The following is a 16,163-nucleotide window of genomic DNA, read 5'->3' on the forward strand; positions in this document are numbered from 1 at the left end:
GTAATTAGGCAAGTGAGCAGGTATACAATGTATACCAAATACAGTGCTCCAAATCAAAACTAAGGACCAAGTTGTCTTTCCTCTATTAATTCTCTCTATCACTTCTTATAAAGCTATTTACAGTAAGACAAGTGGAAGCTACAGTGTTGCACATTGAGTAATTCTTTCTCCTTTAACCTTTCATTATTTGACATATTAATGCTCATGTGAAATGTCAAATTAATTTAAAATGATGCTTCAATTTAAAATGAGTTTCAAGGCTTCTGAAATGCCAATTTCTGTCGAACTGAAATGTTGTTTTCTGGTCCCTGACAGGACGAAACGAGTTGATTGCACGGTACATCAAACTTCGCACAGGGAAGACGCGGACCAGGAAGCAGGTAAGCTCTCTGAAAATGTCTTTTTGAAGCACCCCCTATTTTTGGACCCCTGCAGAAAGTCGTCTCCTGCTGAGTGATGCCCCGACACCCTGGGTACTCCCCCAAATTCTCACTCCCTCGTACGTGAAGGGCTGGAGATGACGATTGATTTAGGGCCAGGGCCCAATGCACAGATGCTATAGGATCATGTGTCGGTGTTGTTTCTTCACCACCTCATGGATCTGGTGCTTGTTAGACGGGGAAAGAAGCTGGGGAATATAGTGATCTGGACGGGAGACTGAGGCGCGACGGGCAAGGGATTTGGGATTTGGAACTCTATCCTCACTACGGTATCTGATATGGAAGGACTGATGTATGGGCAGTGATGGATGTGGATAGAAAGGGTCCCCGCTAAGTCATCTGGCAGAGTCGATGTGGGAATGACAAGAGATGAGAGGAGAAGGGGGGCAGTGAGGGATCAGAGATGGATAGTGGGACAGGTTGGAGGGATAGAGGGACACCTGCTGGTCCAGCAGCAGTAAAGTGATTGACTGTTGTGCTGCAGTACAGTTTTTTAAGGAAGTTGCTCTGACAGAGACAGAAAATATTACCAACAAAGATTCATTTTTCATGGAGTCATTTTTTCTGTATTTGTAATGCATATTTAATCCAGGTATAATATAAATTGTGAGCAGGGTGAAAATAAGAACAGTGTTTCATAAGATAAACATTAAATTTATATTATTATTATTATTATTTATTATTATTTCAGGTGTTTTTTCACCCTGCTATAATCTAGGGGATACATGGAAAATGTATAGCTTCTGGCAGTTCATCCATAGTACAAAAAGACGTCTTCTACTTGGCTTCAGTGGCATCGAGCCATGCTTACAGTTTTGCTTTTATGTGTATCAACAGCAACAGTGCACGGTCATTGGGGTCACCGTGGTCATGTTGCCACACAGACGTATTCACTCTCACAGTTTTAGCCAATTTAGAGTCTCCAATTCACCTGCAGAACTGTGGAAGGAAACGGAAGCATCTGGAGGAAATCCATGTGAACACAAAGGGTTAAAGGGTTAAAGCCAACTTTGAACCAGGGACGATCTCACTGAGAGGCAGCAATGTTAATCACCTCCATTTGTGCTAACCTCTGCTGTCTTTTAGGTATCCAGTCACATCCAGGTCCTAGCCCGACGGAAGGCCAGGGAGATCCAGGTGAAGCTGAAGGTACGCTACGTGAGTCATCAGCTTTTTTTATATTCACTAAATGCTTTGGAAGATTTGGAAGTGTTGCTTTTGTTTAATGCACCTTATAGGGAAAAAAGGAGAGTTAAGTTCAATCAAATCAATAATTGCTATTCTCCGTGTGTACTAAACAGCTTTGCTCTGTGCTCACTGCCAGAGAAAAAAGATTGTCATAGCTGAGAATGTTGCATTTTTTTTAATTTATTTGAGATTTACTCATACAGGTTTTCAGATCATAATCAGATCATAATCAGACCATGGTGCCTGCATTCGGCTGACGTTATTATCGTGATTGTAATCACGTTGAGCGGCAGCAAATGGAAAGAGGGTGAAACATTATTACCCTGTATTCCCTCATATAATGAAGTTTCATGTTTTGTTAAAGGTATCTAACATCCACAGCCCCTGCACTGCCATGTATTCACATTCCATTACCACAAAGGCACAAACAATTGGCTATTTTAATTGCACCCTTTAATTGATGCTAGTTTTTAAATAGGATGCTGACACATTTCGAGGAAATGTGAACATATTTCAGGAAGCCTGAGGCTTAGTGTGTGCGATTATGAACAAGATGAACCAATCCAAATTGTCAGAAAACAAATTAATCCCTGCATTATTCCTTCTAGGTATTACATTTGATAAGTACCTCCAATAAAAGTTTTCCTGTGTGGTACGCTGAGAGCTTACACATCCCTGTCCCCCCAGTACTTTCTCAGTTTGCATTTCTCATCCACATACACCCACATACTTGCAGTCACAGCAGGCAACAGGACTCTCCCTCACCTTGGACGGCAGCCATGAGGGTTCAGCTGGCAGTGCCCTACATCGGTCACAGGGTTGGCCCCTGTGACAGGCCTTTTTAAATACGTCTTTGGTGTAACTGAGATCCCTACCACATGTACCCCCCATATTTCAGCTATGCCCTTGTGTTAGCCAGTTCTGGGAAGAAGAATGCACCGTGTGGCCTTGCCCATTAGGGCTGGGCGGCAAGTGCTTGTAGTCCTCTGTGGCTTGGAAACTGCTGAAGGAGTGGATTCAAAAACAAGGGATGTATCACTTTACAGTACAGCACAGGAAATACAACTTTGAAGTCAGTTTTAATCTCTTTTTTGATTGCATTCCCATTTAGCAATTTTGATACAATTATTAGCATATTAACATATCACCCTGTTGCCTGCCTTGTCTTCCAGTATGACCTCCGACAGAAGCTAGTTGTCATCACTGGCTTGCCCCTGCCAAAGCAATAAACTTAACTCTTGACCCAAAGGCCCTTGACTGTAATATCACCTTCTCTTCAGCTCTCTGCCTGGCGGGGATTCACCAATGATGCAAGCTGGCCTCAGCCCTTCATCTCCCCTTTTAGGGCTCTGCTTGTGTTACCTGTGAAGTGGGGCGCCGACTTAAATGGAGTCTGATGAGTGCTCTCCCTTTGCGTCACTGTCTGTTTGTCTCACTCTCGCTCTCTGTCCCTCTCCATAGGACCAGGCTGCCAAAGACAAGGCCCTGCAGAGTATGGCCACCATGTCCTCAGCCCAGATCATCTCACCCACGGCTTTCCAGAACAAGATGGCTCTCCAGGGCCTGTCTAGGCCGGCTTATCCCACTGCGGGTGGGGTGAGTCCCTGACCAGTGTCCACTACACCATCTTATTCAGATTAACCTGAAAGGCTGAACAGTTGCCACATTTATTTAAAAAAATGCTTTGACTTCATCCCTTTCAAGTCAGTGGATTGTGATTGTATTTTTTATCACCTTATATACTGAAACATGTCCATCATTTCCTCTGTAAATTCAGTTTGTCTGAATTTTACACGCTTGAGACTGCTTCCCTTAACAATTTTGCACATTTTTGATATATGACGCTGTAGTTTGGCCACAGATGATTTGACTTTAATCACAAAAGTCCTAAAGAGGTGTTTACAGTATTTTATTTATTCCGTGTGTGTGTCATAAATACATTAAACTTAGAGAAAGATAGAGTTTTATCTCTTTGATATGACACCTTTAATCTTGATTTTCTTTTTAAAAGAAACACCTCTCAGGTCTGTGCTTCTTTTCTGAAATGCAAAATAAACACAACACAATTGATATGTGAGCATTAGTGTCCAGGTGTGTAATATAGTTTGCACTTTTTTGTTTTTCCCAGTTTTGGCATGGGGCACTTCCAGGACAGCCAGGAGGCCATGAAGAGTGAGTAGCTTTTCGTTCTACTCTGCAGTGCTACAGTGTCCATCAGTAATTTTTCATGTGATCAGCTTAATAACCATCAGATAAATTTCAGTCAGGGAATGAATCTCAGAACAAATGAATACATATCAGTGCAATTACAAAGAAAAGTCTTCAGCTGTCTGACATTCAGCATACCACTCTGCCCCCTGCATCTTTAGAGGTCAGGTGGTCCAATTAGTATGTGAGATGGGGTCATGAGGCCGAGACAGTGCATAACATGCCTCTCCCTCTCTTGTCTGTCTCGTCTCTACAGCATTAAGCCCTTCTCCCAGCAGAGTTACACCATGCAAGCGTCCGGCCCGGCCCCCATAACAGGTGGGTGCTCTTTCCCCCCTGCTGTGTTGACAGAAGGCTGTCATGCCAGCGAAGTGATGAGACAACCCGGCTCGTGATGAAGAGCTTGTGCAAAGCTCAGAGAAATAGCTGCAATATCGCTGCATTTTGTTTTTAGGATTTTACATTGTCACACTCGAACCGCACATTTACGCACTCACTGCCCTCTCGTCTGCAGGTTATGAAAGCACAGCAGGGCTGCCAATGTCTCCCGGTGCCCCCCCCTGGCAGGGTAGAAGTATTGCCAGCTCCAAGCTGCGAATGCTGGAGTTCTCCGCCTTTCTGGAACAACCTCAGGACCCAGAGGCAGTGAGTAGACAACACAGGAGATAACTTTGTCTTTTTTACTCCCCTCACAAAAGTTTATTTTATTTATGTTTTATTACAACAAAGCTCTTTCACACCAGAAAGTCTTATTGACAGGTGCATCACATCAAAAACACACTTTATTCACAAGTTGTTGTTTTGTTCATCACAATTTTCTTTTCTCAAAACTGCTTACTCATCTGCAAAAAATATTTCATACAACACAAAGCATCTGTGCCTGCTTGTGGCTACTCTGTTGCTGATTTTTATGACTATACACATGCTCACTAAAACATTGTTGCTGGATAACATTTTTTGGGGGGAAAATACTGCAAGGACATAGATGTCACAGATGTCTTGAATGGATATTGTGATTTAATACGTATGACAGCAACTCACAGAGATCACAGGATAATTTATATTATCACATGAAGAATAGACACACCAGAACATCACATGATGATGATGAATGGTGCAAGTGATCAGAAAAGGTTGGGACCTTTCAGACAGGTGATGGGATATTACAAAAAATATGATTCAATGGAACAGCAGGCCCAATGCGACAGATGTCCTGGAGCGCCTAACACTGCACTATGCGTCAATGGCAATTTAGCAAACTGGACACTTGTCATTTTTGGCTCTGTGCATCTCCTGATATGCACTTTTGTCTCTCCAGTTCAACAAGCACCTGTTTGTGCACATCGGCCAGTCCAACCCGAGCTACAGCGACCCCTATCTGGAGTCGGTGGACATCAGACAGATCTATGACAAGTTCCCAGAGAGGAAAGGAGGCCTGAAGGAGCTGTTTGACAAAGGGCCACACAACGCTTTCTTTCTCGTCAAGTTCTGGGTAAAACATTTTTGTGCATTTTCTAAAATCTTTTAGCAAATTCTTGTCAGTTTATTTCAATTAAAACACACTTTTAAAAATGTAAAGCTCAGTCCGATACTCTGTGTGTGGTATGTTTCATACATCCTCAGAGCATGTAATCCCCCCCCCAAGTCATGAAGGTGAAGTGAGAGTACAGTGAATGCTCTTGTTAATGTTTTGTAGCACCTGTTGACTGTTAATGGCCTAGCGGTGTTAACTGTGTTGCGATAGCTTAAGCATTGGAGTTAAAGGAACTTAGGTGCGATTTAAAGCTAGAATGAATGGAAAGTCATTGCTGCCATGACCTGATTGGTGGTTTATATGCCGGCAAAGAAGGCAGCGCTGCGCAGCCTGCATTAGGCTTGAGTGTATTTGTATATGTCTGATGTGTGTGTGTGATGGCAGCCTTGGGGAGAGTGGCAGGCCTGATCTTTCACTATCTTTCACTAGGGGAAATGTGAGCCCAGGCACCTGTCTCTGCACTATTAGACAGAGTCCAACCCTCATGCCCCCCCATATACGTATTTATAGCTAAGCCCCCCCTAAACACACACGCACACACAGATAAACACACAACACCCCCAACTCACCATTACACACTGAGAGAGATGAGAGAGTAAAGCATGGTGACAAAGTCAACATAAGATGCAGGATAAGGAATGAAGACAGATGAAGGAGAATGTGTGATATTGTTGAAAACAGTGGAAGTATGCAAACTGACAACCTGAAAATAGGCATATAAAGAGTGGAAGCGAGAGACAGATACAAGGGGAGTATGAGGGTGTAATTGGACACGTCCATTTTGCTCATCTCAGCTGATCTGGCCACCTTGCTTTACCTCAGGATAAGACCTTTGGTATTTGTATCATGCACAACACCCACCCTCTTTTCCCTCAGGGCACCTAACCCCACATGCACACATGCATTCACTCTTTACTACAGTGACTTTTCATAATAATCCATTTCATTCAAAATTGTTGCTATTCTTTATTATGTGGGCCTGTTGGTTTTACAGCAGATGTCAGGTTTAAAAGGAGAGAAAGTAAATTTACTTTGGAAACGTTTTACTTTAGAATTGCTGAGCTACTTCCTGGTATATGAATATATTGCACTACAACTGAGCGCTTAGTTAGGGACTTCTATCATAATGTCTGGCATATATGAGCGCCCAATAAATACTTGTTACTTAGCATAATTAGCGATAGCCCCTTCACCGAACAAAGAAGTTAAAACATCGTTAAGAGATTAATAGAAAATACAAGGCAACAGACGTCACTTTCGTGGCCACAGTTGCTAAGTGATTTGCAGTACATGTACACTTGAATGATGACCTTTTATCACTAAAAGAGTACTACCGAAAATGAAATAACGTGTGCATGCATTTTAATGAGCCTACAGGAGGTAAATATAACAAGAGCTCACATTTTCGATTTTGAAACCTGTAGTTTAACAGTGTCCACAGCCTGTGCTTGTGGTATTAAAGGACTTATCCACATTTGGAAACTCCTACAGTTTAGCAAACCCAGTCCTCAATATTCTTATCTTCACATCAACATCACAGATAAAAGATGGCAAGGTAATAATGGATATTAGGCACATTGGCTTTAAAGATAAAAACATACAATTTTGACCTTGTTCACATAGAAACATTAACAATCAACATGTAGGACTGTAAAAAACATATGATTACCCACTGTTTAAATACAAAGCATAGATTTGGCGGATACCAAAACATCTCCTCCATAGATGCTCCACTGAACAAGCTACCAATGCCGCCATATTTGTTTGTGCACAAAAAGAGTCAATGCACAGTCTCTGGGACCATCTACTGTGGGGATCTACTGCTGTTTACTCTTGGGAGGTTGTCCGAGGCTAGGCTACTACTATAACCTCCCTCTCAAATACTGGTGAACTGGTAGGGCTTGTTTCAATAGCCCCTGAGTCATTCATGTACCATCATACCAGGTGACCCAAACACACATCCAGCCTCAGGATCCCTTGAATACTGTGGTTTGGTGCAAGTCCAGACATAGGATGCTGATGGTGGAGGTCCACAACGATATACAGTATATTATAGCTTTAACTGCTGTAGTTCGGAGTGCCAAAGACTGTGAATGTCAAGTTCAAAGTGCCGCCTTGCAATCTCATGACACCAGATGGCTTTGTATGTATGACATTACCCGTCTCACATGTTTGACTGCCACATTATTTATTGTGGAGAGATAAAAGACATTTGTGAGTGACACCATTTTGGTACTGGTCTTCTCTAGTCCTTGGAAAGAGCAGCTGGTCAAGCCATGGCATTTGATTCTGGGGTGAGGGGAAGGAGGGGATGAGTAGCTCTGCCATATATCATAAAGAAAAAGAGAGCAAGACAGCAATAAAGAGCAGGAGATAGAAATAGGGACACAGACAGTGTGAACAAGAGATAGGGATGTCAGGAGAAACGGTGGGTGGCATGTAACCAACAAGTCATTCATCAGTGAAATATTACTCTCTTGATTCATGTCAGAGTCTGGTGTAGTCAACAGTTATGACAAGCAGCTCCCCGCTAGAGGAAAACAAGCTCATAACACTGTGCCCTCTCAGTCTGTTCATCTTATCGTATCCCAAGGGGGTCCTCCAATTCTCAAGGCATCCATGACAAAACAAAGAAATGTTACAAAACAGCTGGGCATTTCAACACCCTTGCTGGAAAAAAAAAACCCCAGCAAAGATGCTCTTGGCCATGAAAATAAGCAAAATGAAATCCTCGACGCATCTGAAAATACGATAACTCTATTTACGCCTATCGTAAAAGACGGGAAGAGCCTATTTGATGTTGCCGCAGTGACACAGCCACGTGGTAGGTCAAGACTCGGGGGTGTGCTGAGGCGCAGGTTGGCATGGTGACGGTGACAGGCGGCTGGCCCAACTCCAAAGCTATGGCATTCAAGATTGAATTTCCAGCAAGCCCCCCCTGTCGGCCGCTGGCTGCCCTGCCCCTCTCCCCACCTTCCTCCTTACCCCTTAGCGCCCGTGGCCCTGTCCTAACGGATTGTCTCACGCCTTTGAAGTGCTGAGGGAATCCGATTTGAGCTGGCTCTGCTAAATTGTTACACAGCCAGCCTGACCACCATGATCTAATCAGCCAATTGCACGCTGCTGATTGTAATTGGATGAATTCCCTCGCAGGCTGTTAGGGAAGCAGGGAATGGCGGTTCGGGGAGGGTCACTAGGCCCCAGGGATGAAGACAAATAGAGGAATTACATGAGCCAGGGATGAAGATGAACGGGGTGATGAAGAGATGAGAGGAGGCTGAGCGGTGTCTCAATGGCCCATTAGGAGACAAGAGCCCGACAGGGGAAAAGGTAAAACGGCACCTCAGTCTGATCCAAAATCAGATTATACTGACCTCAATTCAAACTTCAACTAGTGGTAGAATCAGAGAATCTGCTTCCACATGTGGATGAAGAAACTTGACTCTGCAGTGCCTTAAAATTGAACTTGTGAAGTCATATTTTTGAGTACACAAATGTTTGGCATTCAGTTGGTTTCAGTTGTTGCTATGTGACTGACCTTGGCCTTGTTTACTGGATTTGAGTATCATGTTTAGGAATTTAAATGGTAAGTTTGGCTCCCACCATGGTCCAAACCATGGGCTCAACATGCGTCTGTGAACGTGTGAGCTATCAGAAAATGTCCACTGCTGTGGGTTGTTCAAATGGACCCTTCTAGTGACCATAGTGAACACAATACCACTTGAACGCACCACAGATCAAAGACCAGTATTTTCTGTATTATCATCTTACAACAAAACACACACAAAGAGATACACAGCATCTTAGGAATCTTGAGGCTGGATTTGAAAGTGTTATACTGGGTTAACAAGGATCTGGCCATTGGATGCCTCCTGGCTTTACAGAGAATCACTCTCAAGCTTTGTTGAGCCATAACAGTCTTTGTCAGACTGACACACACATGTTCCTCCAGATCCATATCTGTGAGCATAACCTGATATTTTGTCAGAGTATGGAGCTGGTACTGTATGTCCTCGGGATTTTAGATACTCAATGTGGAGCAGGGTAGTGTAGCACACATGTCTCCAGTTAAATAAGGGCAGCAAATCCTCATACATGCTCATACACCATCAGACTGTAATCATGGTTCCTTTTGGGTCAGACTGACAGCTGTATATTGATGTTAGGTGATCCTGACATGCTATCTGTTTCTTCCCTCCAGGCGGACCTCAGTGTAAACCTGCAGGATGACAGCAGCTTCTTCTACGGTGTCTCCAGTCAGTATGAGAGCTCTGAGAACATGATTATCACCTCATCCACCAAAGTCTGCTCCTTTGGCAAACAGGTGGTGGAAAAAGTGGAGGTAAGTCAATGATACTGAAGGTTATCAAGAATATTTTCGTTTTATGTGTAAACTTAAACTAGAGTATGCTGGTTGTCAGACACTCTGCATTTATTATAAAACATTGCACATTTTCCATGAAGGTTGCATATATTGTGACACAAAAGTTTCTTAGCTCTCTAGCCATTTCTTAAGTAATCCTTGTGTTTGCAGCCAAAGGGCAGTAGCATTTCAGTACATTGGTAGCAGAAACTTGACCAATGAAATTTCCTCTGGGTGCAGGAGGGGACATGTCACCATCTCTGTTCAAAATTCCAGATTTGTCTCTCCCACTTTTTACAGTGATCTTCTACTGTTTAGCCACCATAATGCAGATGAGAGAAGCTCCCAATGAAAATTCAGATATGCTCATCTTCATCACCTTGTTATTGTTTGCTCACTATTTTTACGCTGGGTTTTGCTTTTAAAGTCTCTGTGGGTTGAAAGTCACTTGAATCTCTGACCACACCCAACGGCTGGGTGTGGTCTTGTGTGATCTGTTGTACTTGTAACCACACCCAACAGTGATGTAGCATGGTACTATAGTGCTACTGCTGCACAGGGTGTTCATGAAGCATGTTACCACTAGCTAGCAGGGCAAACCAGATTATTAGACTGGGTGAAGTTACCCTTTAAGACTTCGTAGAAGAAGCCCTAAACATCCAACTGGTTGAGCTTGTTGGGGTTATATCATGAATATATTAAGATACCATGTTCCAAGATGGCGCCCTGTTCATTTCAGTTACAGTTTCTCAACGAATGCATTTGCCAAAAAGCATTCCTGAAAAAGGAGTCTTCAGACTATTTGTGACACAATTGTCAATGTATCATCATTTTATAGCTGTTCTTTACCTAATGACACAAAATGTACCTCATCCTCTGCCATGTTGGGGGAAAAAATGTTTAATTTGTGTTTCGTTGAGATGACAATGTGTAACTACAATATTTTCCAAAAATAGATTTTAAACTTCAAAGCTGAAACAGTAACAATGCTCTTGATACAAGAATTGTTTTTTGGTTTCCAGTCTCTGTTAATTTTAATTAATGTAAATTTAAGTTTCAGTAGGATTAAGCCGTTATCAAATTAACACAGCATATGTAATTATTTCATTAGACTACTATTATTATGGAAGGCACCGATTGCTTAATAAATGATAAGTGATGGTAATATTTCAACATGTAGAGGTCATGACCCCATCAAAAACCACTATTATCACCCAGAGGAGTGAATAACTGCTACTGGTAGAGATGGATTCCAGTCAATTACCACTGATCTGTGGTCAGGAAGCTGACGTGATTCACAAATCTCCCCAGTATGACTAACTGTTGCTTCCTGTTAACTAGACACAATAGTGGCCCTGCCCCCCACCCGCTGCTGATTGATTTTACAATATAAACGCACATCCCTAGGTAGAGCCTCTGCCTCAGTAGGCCACATGATGATATTTAATGGCTTCATCATTTGATTATGGTTGTCACAAGAAATATGTTTATTGTCTTATCTGGCATGCCATATGCTGCATTAGGTATATTATATTACACATATTACAGCTTATCACATAGATGTTCATATCCAATGCATCCAACTGAGTTTCAGTTAAATATATATCCCTGTTTTTTTACAGTAGATTTCACATTTCATCCTTTGATGTGTTTTAAATTCTCTTAACACATGGTATATGTTCTCATATATTGGACTGCATGCTTTTATTGAGTATTGTATCTGTTTTCCCTAGACGGAGTATGCACGTTTTGAGAATGGGCGCTACGTGTTTCGAATCCACCGTTCCCCGTTATGTGAATACATGATCAACTTCATCCACAAGCTTAAGCACCTGCCGGAGAAGTACATGATGAACAGCGTACTGGAGAACTTCACCATCCTACAGGTACCTACAGGAATCAGGGATATACAGTACATGTGTGTATGGAGGCTGGAGATTTCTCTTAAGTGTTAAAGGAATTGTTCGATAGTTTGTAAAATACACTTATTATCTGTATTGCTGAGAGTTAGATGAGAAGATCAATATCACTCTCATACCTATACACTAAATATAAGCTGTATATATATATATATATATATATATATATATATATATATATATATATATATAAAAGCCCGATAGCTTAGCTTAGCATAAAGAGAAGAAACAGGGGAAAACAGCTAGCCCTGTCCGAAAGTAAAAAAAAGTCTGTATTCTATATACATGACCGTATTGGCTCTGTTGCTATAGCCCTGCTCTGAATATGTTTGCTTGTGATGTGGATAGGCATAAAAGGCATAATCAGCTAAACCTGAGTTAAAATGAATGTGGATATGAGTCATCGTCTGCAACACATTCATGCATTTAAACACACTCATTGTCCTTCATCATTCATGTAGTTCCATTCATACCATTCAGAAGCGATAGCACACAGGGCCACTACCTACTGTCGTAAAGGGTGTGCAACAGGAAAACTGTGGTCTCTGAATGAATATAGTTGTGCTCTGATATTTCCTATGGGTAACCGTGACAGAGCATTAACAGCTGGTAGCAATCGTTGACTGCCTATGGACAGCATTTCTTTATGGTTTCTTGCAGACTTAAAACATTTTGTCCATTCCACTGTAAGTTGGACTTTTCTGAATGAGCTGCGGTGCTCCTCAGAGAGCGGACACAGAGAGTGAAGTGAATAGAGTGGAGTGTATCGCCATAGTAACAAAGTGGTCCTCAACACCAGGGTTCAAAGACATTGGTGTCCCTTCCATTAGTGGCTGCATTCCTACTTGCCAAGGGACAATGACCATATTGAGCCCACGTTGACGACTACATGGCAGCATGTCATTAGGTTTCTCAATGGGCTGATTTAGCTCATATTAACCATGAACGGCTCATTAACAAATGTGCACACACACAGACATGCACACATACTCAGATTCCACATTGCAAGGCTGAGCACAATGGATCGATATGCCTCATGTAACAAATGCTGTGTTCAATGCAACACAATTAAGCATAATGGACAGATGAAGTTGTGTGCTTCGCGTTATAGCGTGTTATATTAGATTTTTAGTAGACTTGACATTTCTATCTACTATATCAGTGCTACTTAAGTGTTAATCGTCATTGTGAATTGATCCTCAATTTACATATATTTGTTTGAAGTGTCTCGTGAAGCCCAGTATGGTCATGTAGTGAACGAGTATGTGAAAGTATGACCATACAGTGATCGTTTAAGAGGGAAAATGATCATGAACGTGAAAGATTATGCTGCATAAGATGACTAAATTTAAAACGCTGCTGTTAAAGAAGTACCTGCATTGTGATAAAGAGCAAACAAACAGAACCATATGCTACTGTCAGTAGATTTGAATGAAATTAACATACTATTTTTGCTTTACATTCATTACTTTTTTACATTTGAATACAATTTGAAGCCATGTATGAATGTACATAAAGCCATGACTCTACCAAAACCACAAACAGTGGTAAATAAAGAGATGTGTACAAGATGAAACTTTCATCAAAAAAACATCAGGTATTTTAATGTATTTTATATTCTATAGTGTGGCCCTGTAAACCCCTTTTATAACTAACTTTAATACATTAAATTGCTTTGATTTACACCAATATGTTGGACTGATATTAGGAAATTGCTAACCAGATATTGGTCAATCGTGTTGTCTGATGGAGGTCGATCTTGGACAAGAATGAAATAAAAGCAGCATGTAAAACATGTAGTCACTTTATTTCTTTTCAAATGAATGAAATGAATTATTTGCTTTTATACCGTTTATTTATTCAAAACCTGATCTAACTAGGTCCTACTAGAGTTTTTCAGACTCTGACTCTTATACATGATTGTTTATATATTGTCAAAGGCTCCTCCACTTTGCAAAGGATTGCAAACTTCTCTGCAAACTAAAAGAATGTGAACACATTCAGTTTTACGTAAAAACCAAGGTTACCTGGGTTTTTATCCTCCACAGCATGTCTGAACAGGACTTTCTGTGTTTGTCCACAGGTGGTGACTAACAGGGACACACTGGAGACCCTCCTGTGCATAGCCTACGTCTTCGAGGTGTCCACCAGTGAGCACGGCGCACAGCATCATATTTACAGGCTAGTCAAAGACTGACACAGTCACACAGCTGGAACTTACCTGCTCTAGACCCATTGTAGCACCTCAGTGAGCAACAACACTAAACAATGGACTATTTCCTCCCTAAAGCCTAAAGCTGAAACCATACAACTCGGTCAGGAATCCAGAGAAACAGCCCAGGAACACTACTACTGCTGAGGAGGAGGTGGATTTGAGATTATGGAAGCCGAAACAGGCTTTGTGTGAAAAGTGGCAAGAAAAAAAAAAGAAGAGGACCATGATACACTGTGGTCTCTATACCAAAGGAGCCAAAACTAGCCAACAAGACCTGCATGAGAAAGTTGTCATTGGTGGTGTTTTTCATCTCATTTTACTAGTGCTTGTTTTTGATTTAGATTCTTTTACACACATGCATGTGCAGGGGATGTTTGCTACAGAGGAGTTTGGCTGCCTCAGGGTGCCACCTAGTGACTTAAATATAAATAACAATGGGGAAAAATAATAAAAGTAGACAGAGAATCCCTCCTTTGCACATCCATAAAATCTCACTGTTTTTGATGCCAATCTTTTGTGTTATTTGAGCATTTGAGTAATTATGTACAGTGCCACATCATCTCCTCTAAACAGTCATGAAGATAAGAGGCTAAAATGATTTAAAAGAGCTATTGTATTCACTTCGTTTGATGTTTAATGTTAAATGTTTCTTGTATTGTCTTACTGTTTTTGATTGAAAATGATCTGACTACAACAAAAGGCACATAATAACACTGCTAACTTGAACCAGATTTAGATCTGTAAGCTGATTACAGGGGTTGTCTGTAACTGTAACTTGCCCTGAAGTGTCAGATGAAAATACAAGTGTTTCTTACATAACTCCCCTGTTGCTGAGTTTTTTTGCAACGTGTTGCAATGGACTGCAATATGTGGCATACTCATAATGGTAAACATCATGTGTAGGGTTTTGTCCTATATGATGGGTCACCCAGGAACTGGCACTATTACAGTTACTGATCATGCATCTTAATGATTTCAAACATCTTGGCAAATCTTAAGATTATATTTATGATGTTAAAGGTTACTTAATAAGGCTATATAAGGATATAATACATTTAATTCATGATTAAAAACTTTTTTAGAGTACAGGCCACCTCTTGAGATGGATGACAAACTCATAAGGAGGAAGTTAGTAGAAAAGTATTTCTGGTAGCAGTTTCACAGTGGATGTGAGCTCTGTCCTAATTTCATACTACATACTATTTCTAAGCAGGTTTTTCGTATGTTGTGCGTCACAGAGGTGACAACAGTAAATATATTCAAAGATTTCAGTATGCATACTAAATCAGGAAAAGGAGGAGCTGCTTGCAGCTGCAAACAATGAAAACTAATTGTGGATGGTGGCGATGCAGCTCCAGGAAAACATCAGAAAACCAAAAGATAAGTGTCTAGAGCTGCAACTTACAATTATTTTCAGCATTAATTAACCTGTTGATTATTTTGATATTAATTGTTACTATAAAATGCCCAAAACCTGAAAACTGTCTGTTGCAAGTTCCCAGAGCCTAAAGTGATATCTTCAGATTGAAAACTTAAAGATATTCCATTTACAATGGTGAAAAACAAAGAAAATCCTCACATTTGAGAGGCTAGAGCAAGAAAATGCTTAGCATTTTGCTTGATACATGATTAATCATTTTGATACCAATACCAAAATAGTTTCTGTCAATCAACTAAGCATTTCAGCACTAATTTTAAGTTTAATTGGCAGTCATTCCAAAGTTGCACTTTGATTGATGTCCATCTATGCATGTTTTGTATTATTTTAATATTGATAAAGTACATTGTTATCTTGAATGCAAAAATATTAAAATAAGTAAGTACTATTCGTGTGTAGTATGGAATTGGGACACAGTTGTTTAATGGAAGTGACCATTGCCATCTGGTGGTGTTGAGACATCATTACACTTTTCCTATCCACATCAATTTAGTAATTTAAGATGGTAAAACCTTTAGACTTAGTTTAATGCTCTGATACTCAGGCTCATTATTTGAGTTCAGTAATCATACATTACATACAATGGAGGCCAGTGCCTGTAAGTGCCAGTTCCCATAATCCTCCAGTGTCTGTTCCAAACCAAAGAACAGTTTTTGGTGTAAAGTTCCCATTGCTATGGAAATACTATACCCATATCAGTCTGCTAGTATGTTTGCTTAATCTGTAGAGCTACCTTATATACAGTAAAGATAGGTATACTCTCAATTTGAGTAGGGGAACCGTTGATTTCTATTTCAAATCATTTCTACAGAAGAGTTTCCCCTTAAATTGCAGCCTACACGCCCTGCACTCCATAAG

At 40.9% G+C, this 16,163-nt stretch overlaps 1 protein-coding gene across 1 annotated transcript; it reads left to right on the plus strand.

Annotated features, from left to right (window-relative positions):
* The first annotated feature begins 1,526 nt into the window (after positions 1 to 1,526).
* On the plus strand, positions 1,527 to 14,686 carry LOC139286100 (transcriptional enhancer factor TEF-3-like). Its single transcript, XM_070906782.1, has 9 exons — positions 1,527 to 1,598; positions 3,090 to 3,224; positions 3,757 to 3,800; positions 4,093 to 4,154; positions 4,351 to 4,481; positions 5,155 to 5,328; positions 9,572 to 9,712; positions 11,467 to 11,619; positions 13,736 to 14,686. Exons 2-9 carry the CDS (start codon positions 3,123 to 3,125, stop codon positions 13,847 to 13,849), a joined length of 921 nt encoding a protein of 306 aa, XP_070762883.1. The 5' UTR covers positions 1,527 to 1,598; positions 3,090 to 3,122; the 3' UTR covers positions 13,850 to 14,686.
* Positions 14,687 to 16,163: the final 1,477 nt, after the last annotated feature.

The sequence above is a fragment of the Enoplosus armatus genome, chromosome 6, assembly GCF_043641665.1.
Source record: "Enoplosus armatus isolate fEnoArm2 chromosome 6, fEnoArm2.hap1, whole genome shotgun sequence".
Lineage (NCBI taxonomy): Eukaryota > Metazoa > Chordata > Actinopteri > Centrarchiformes > Enoplosidae > Enoplosus > Enoplosus armatus.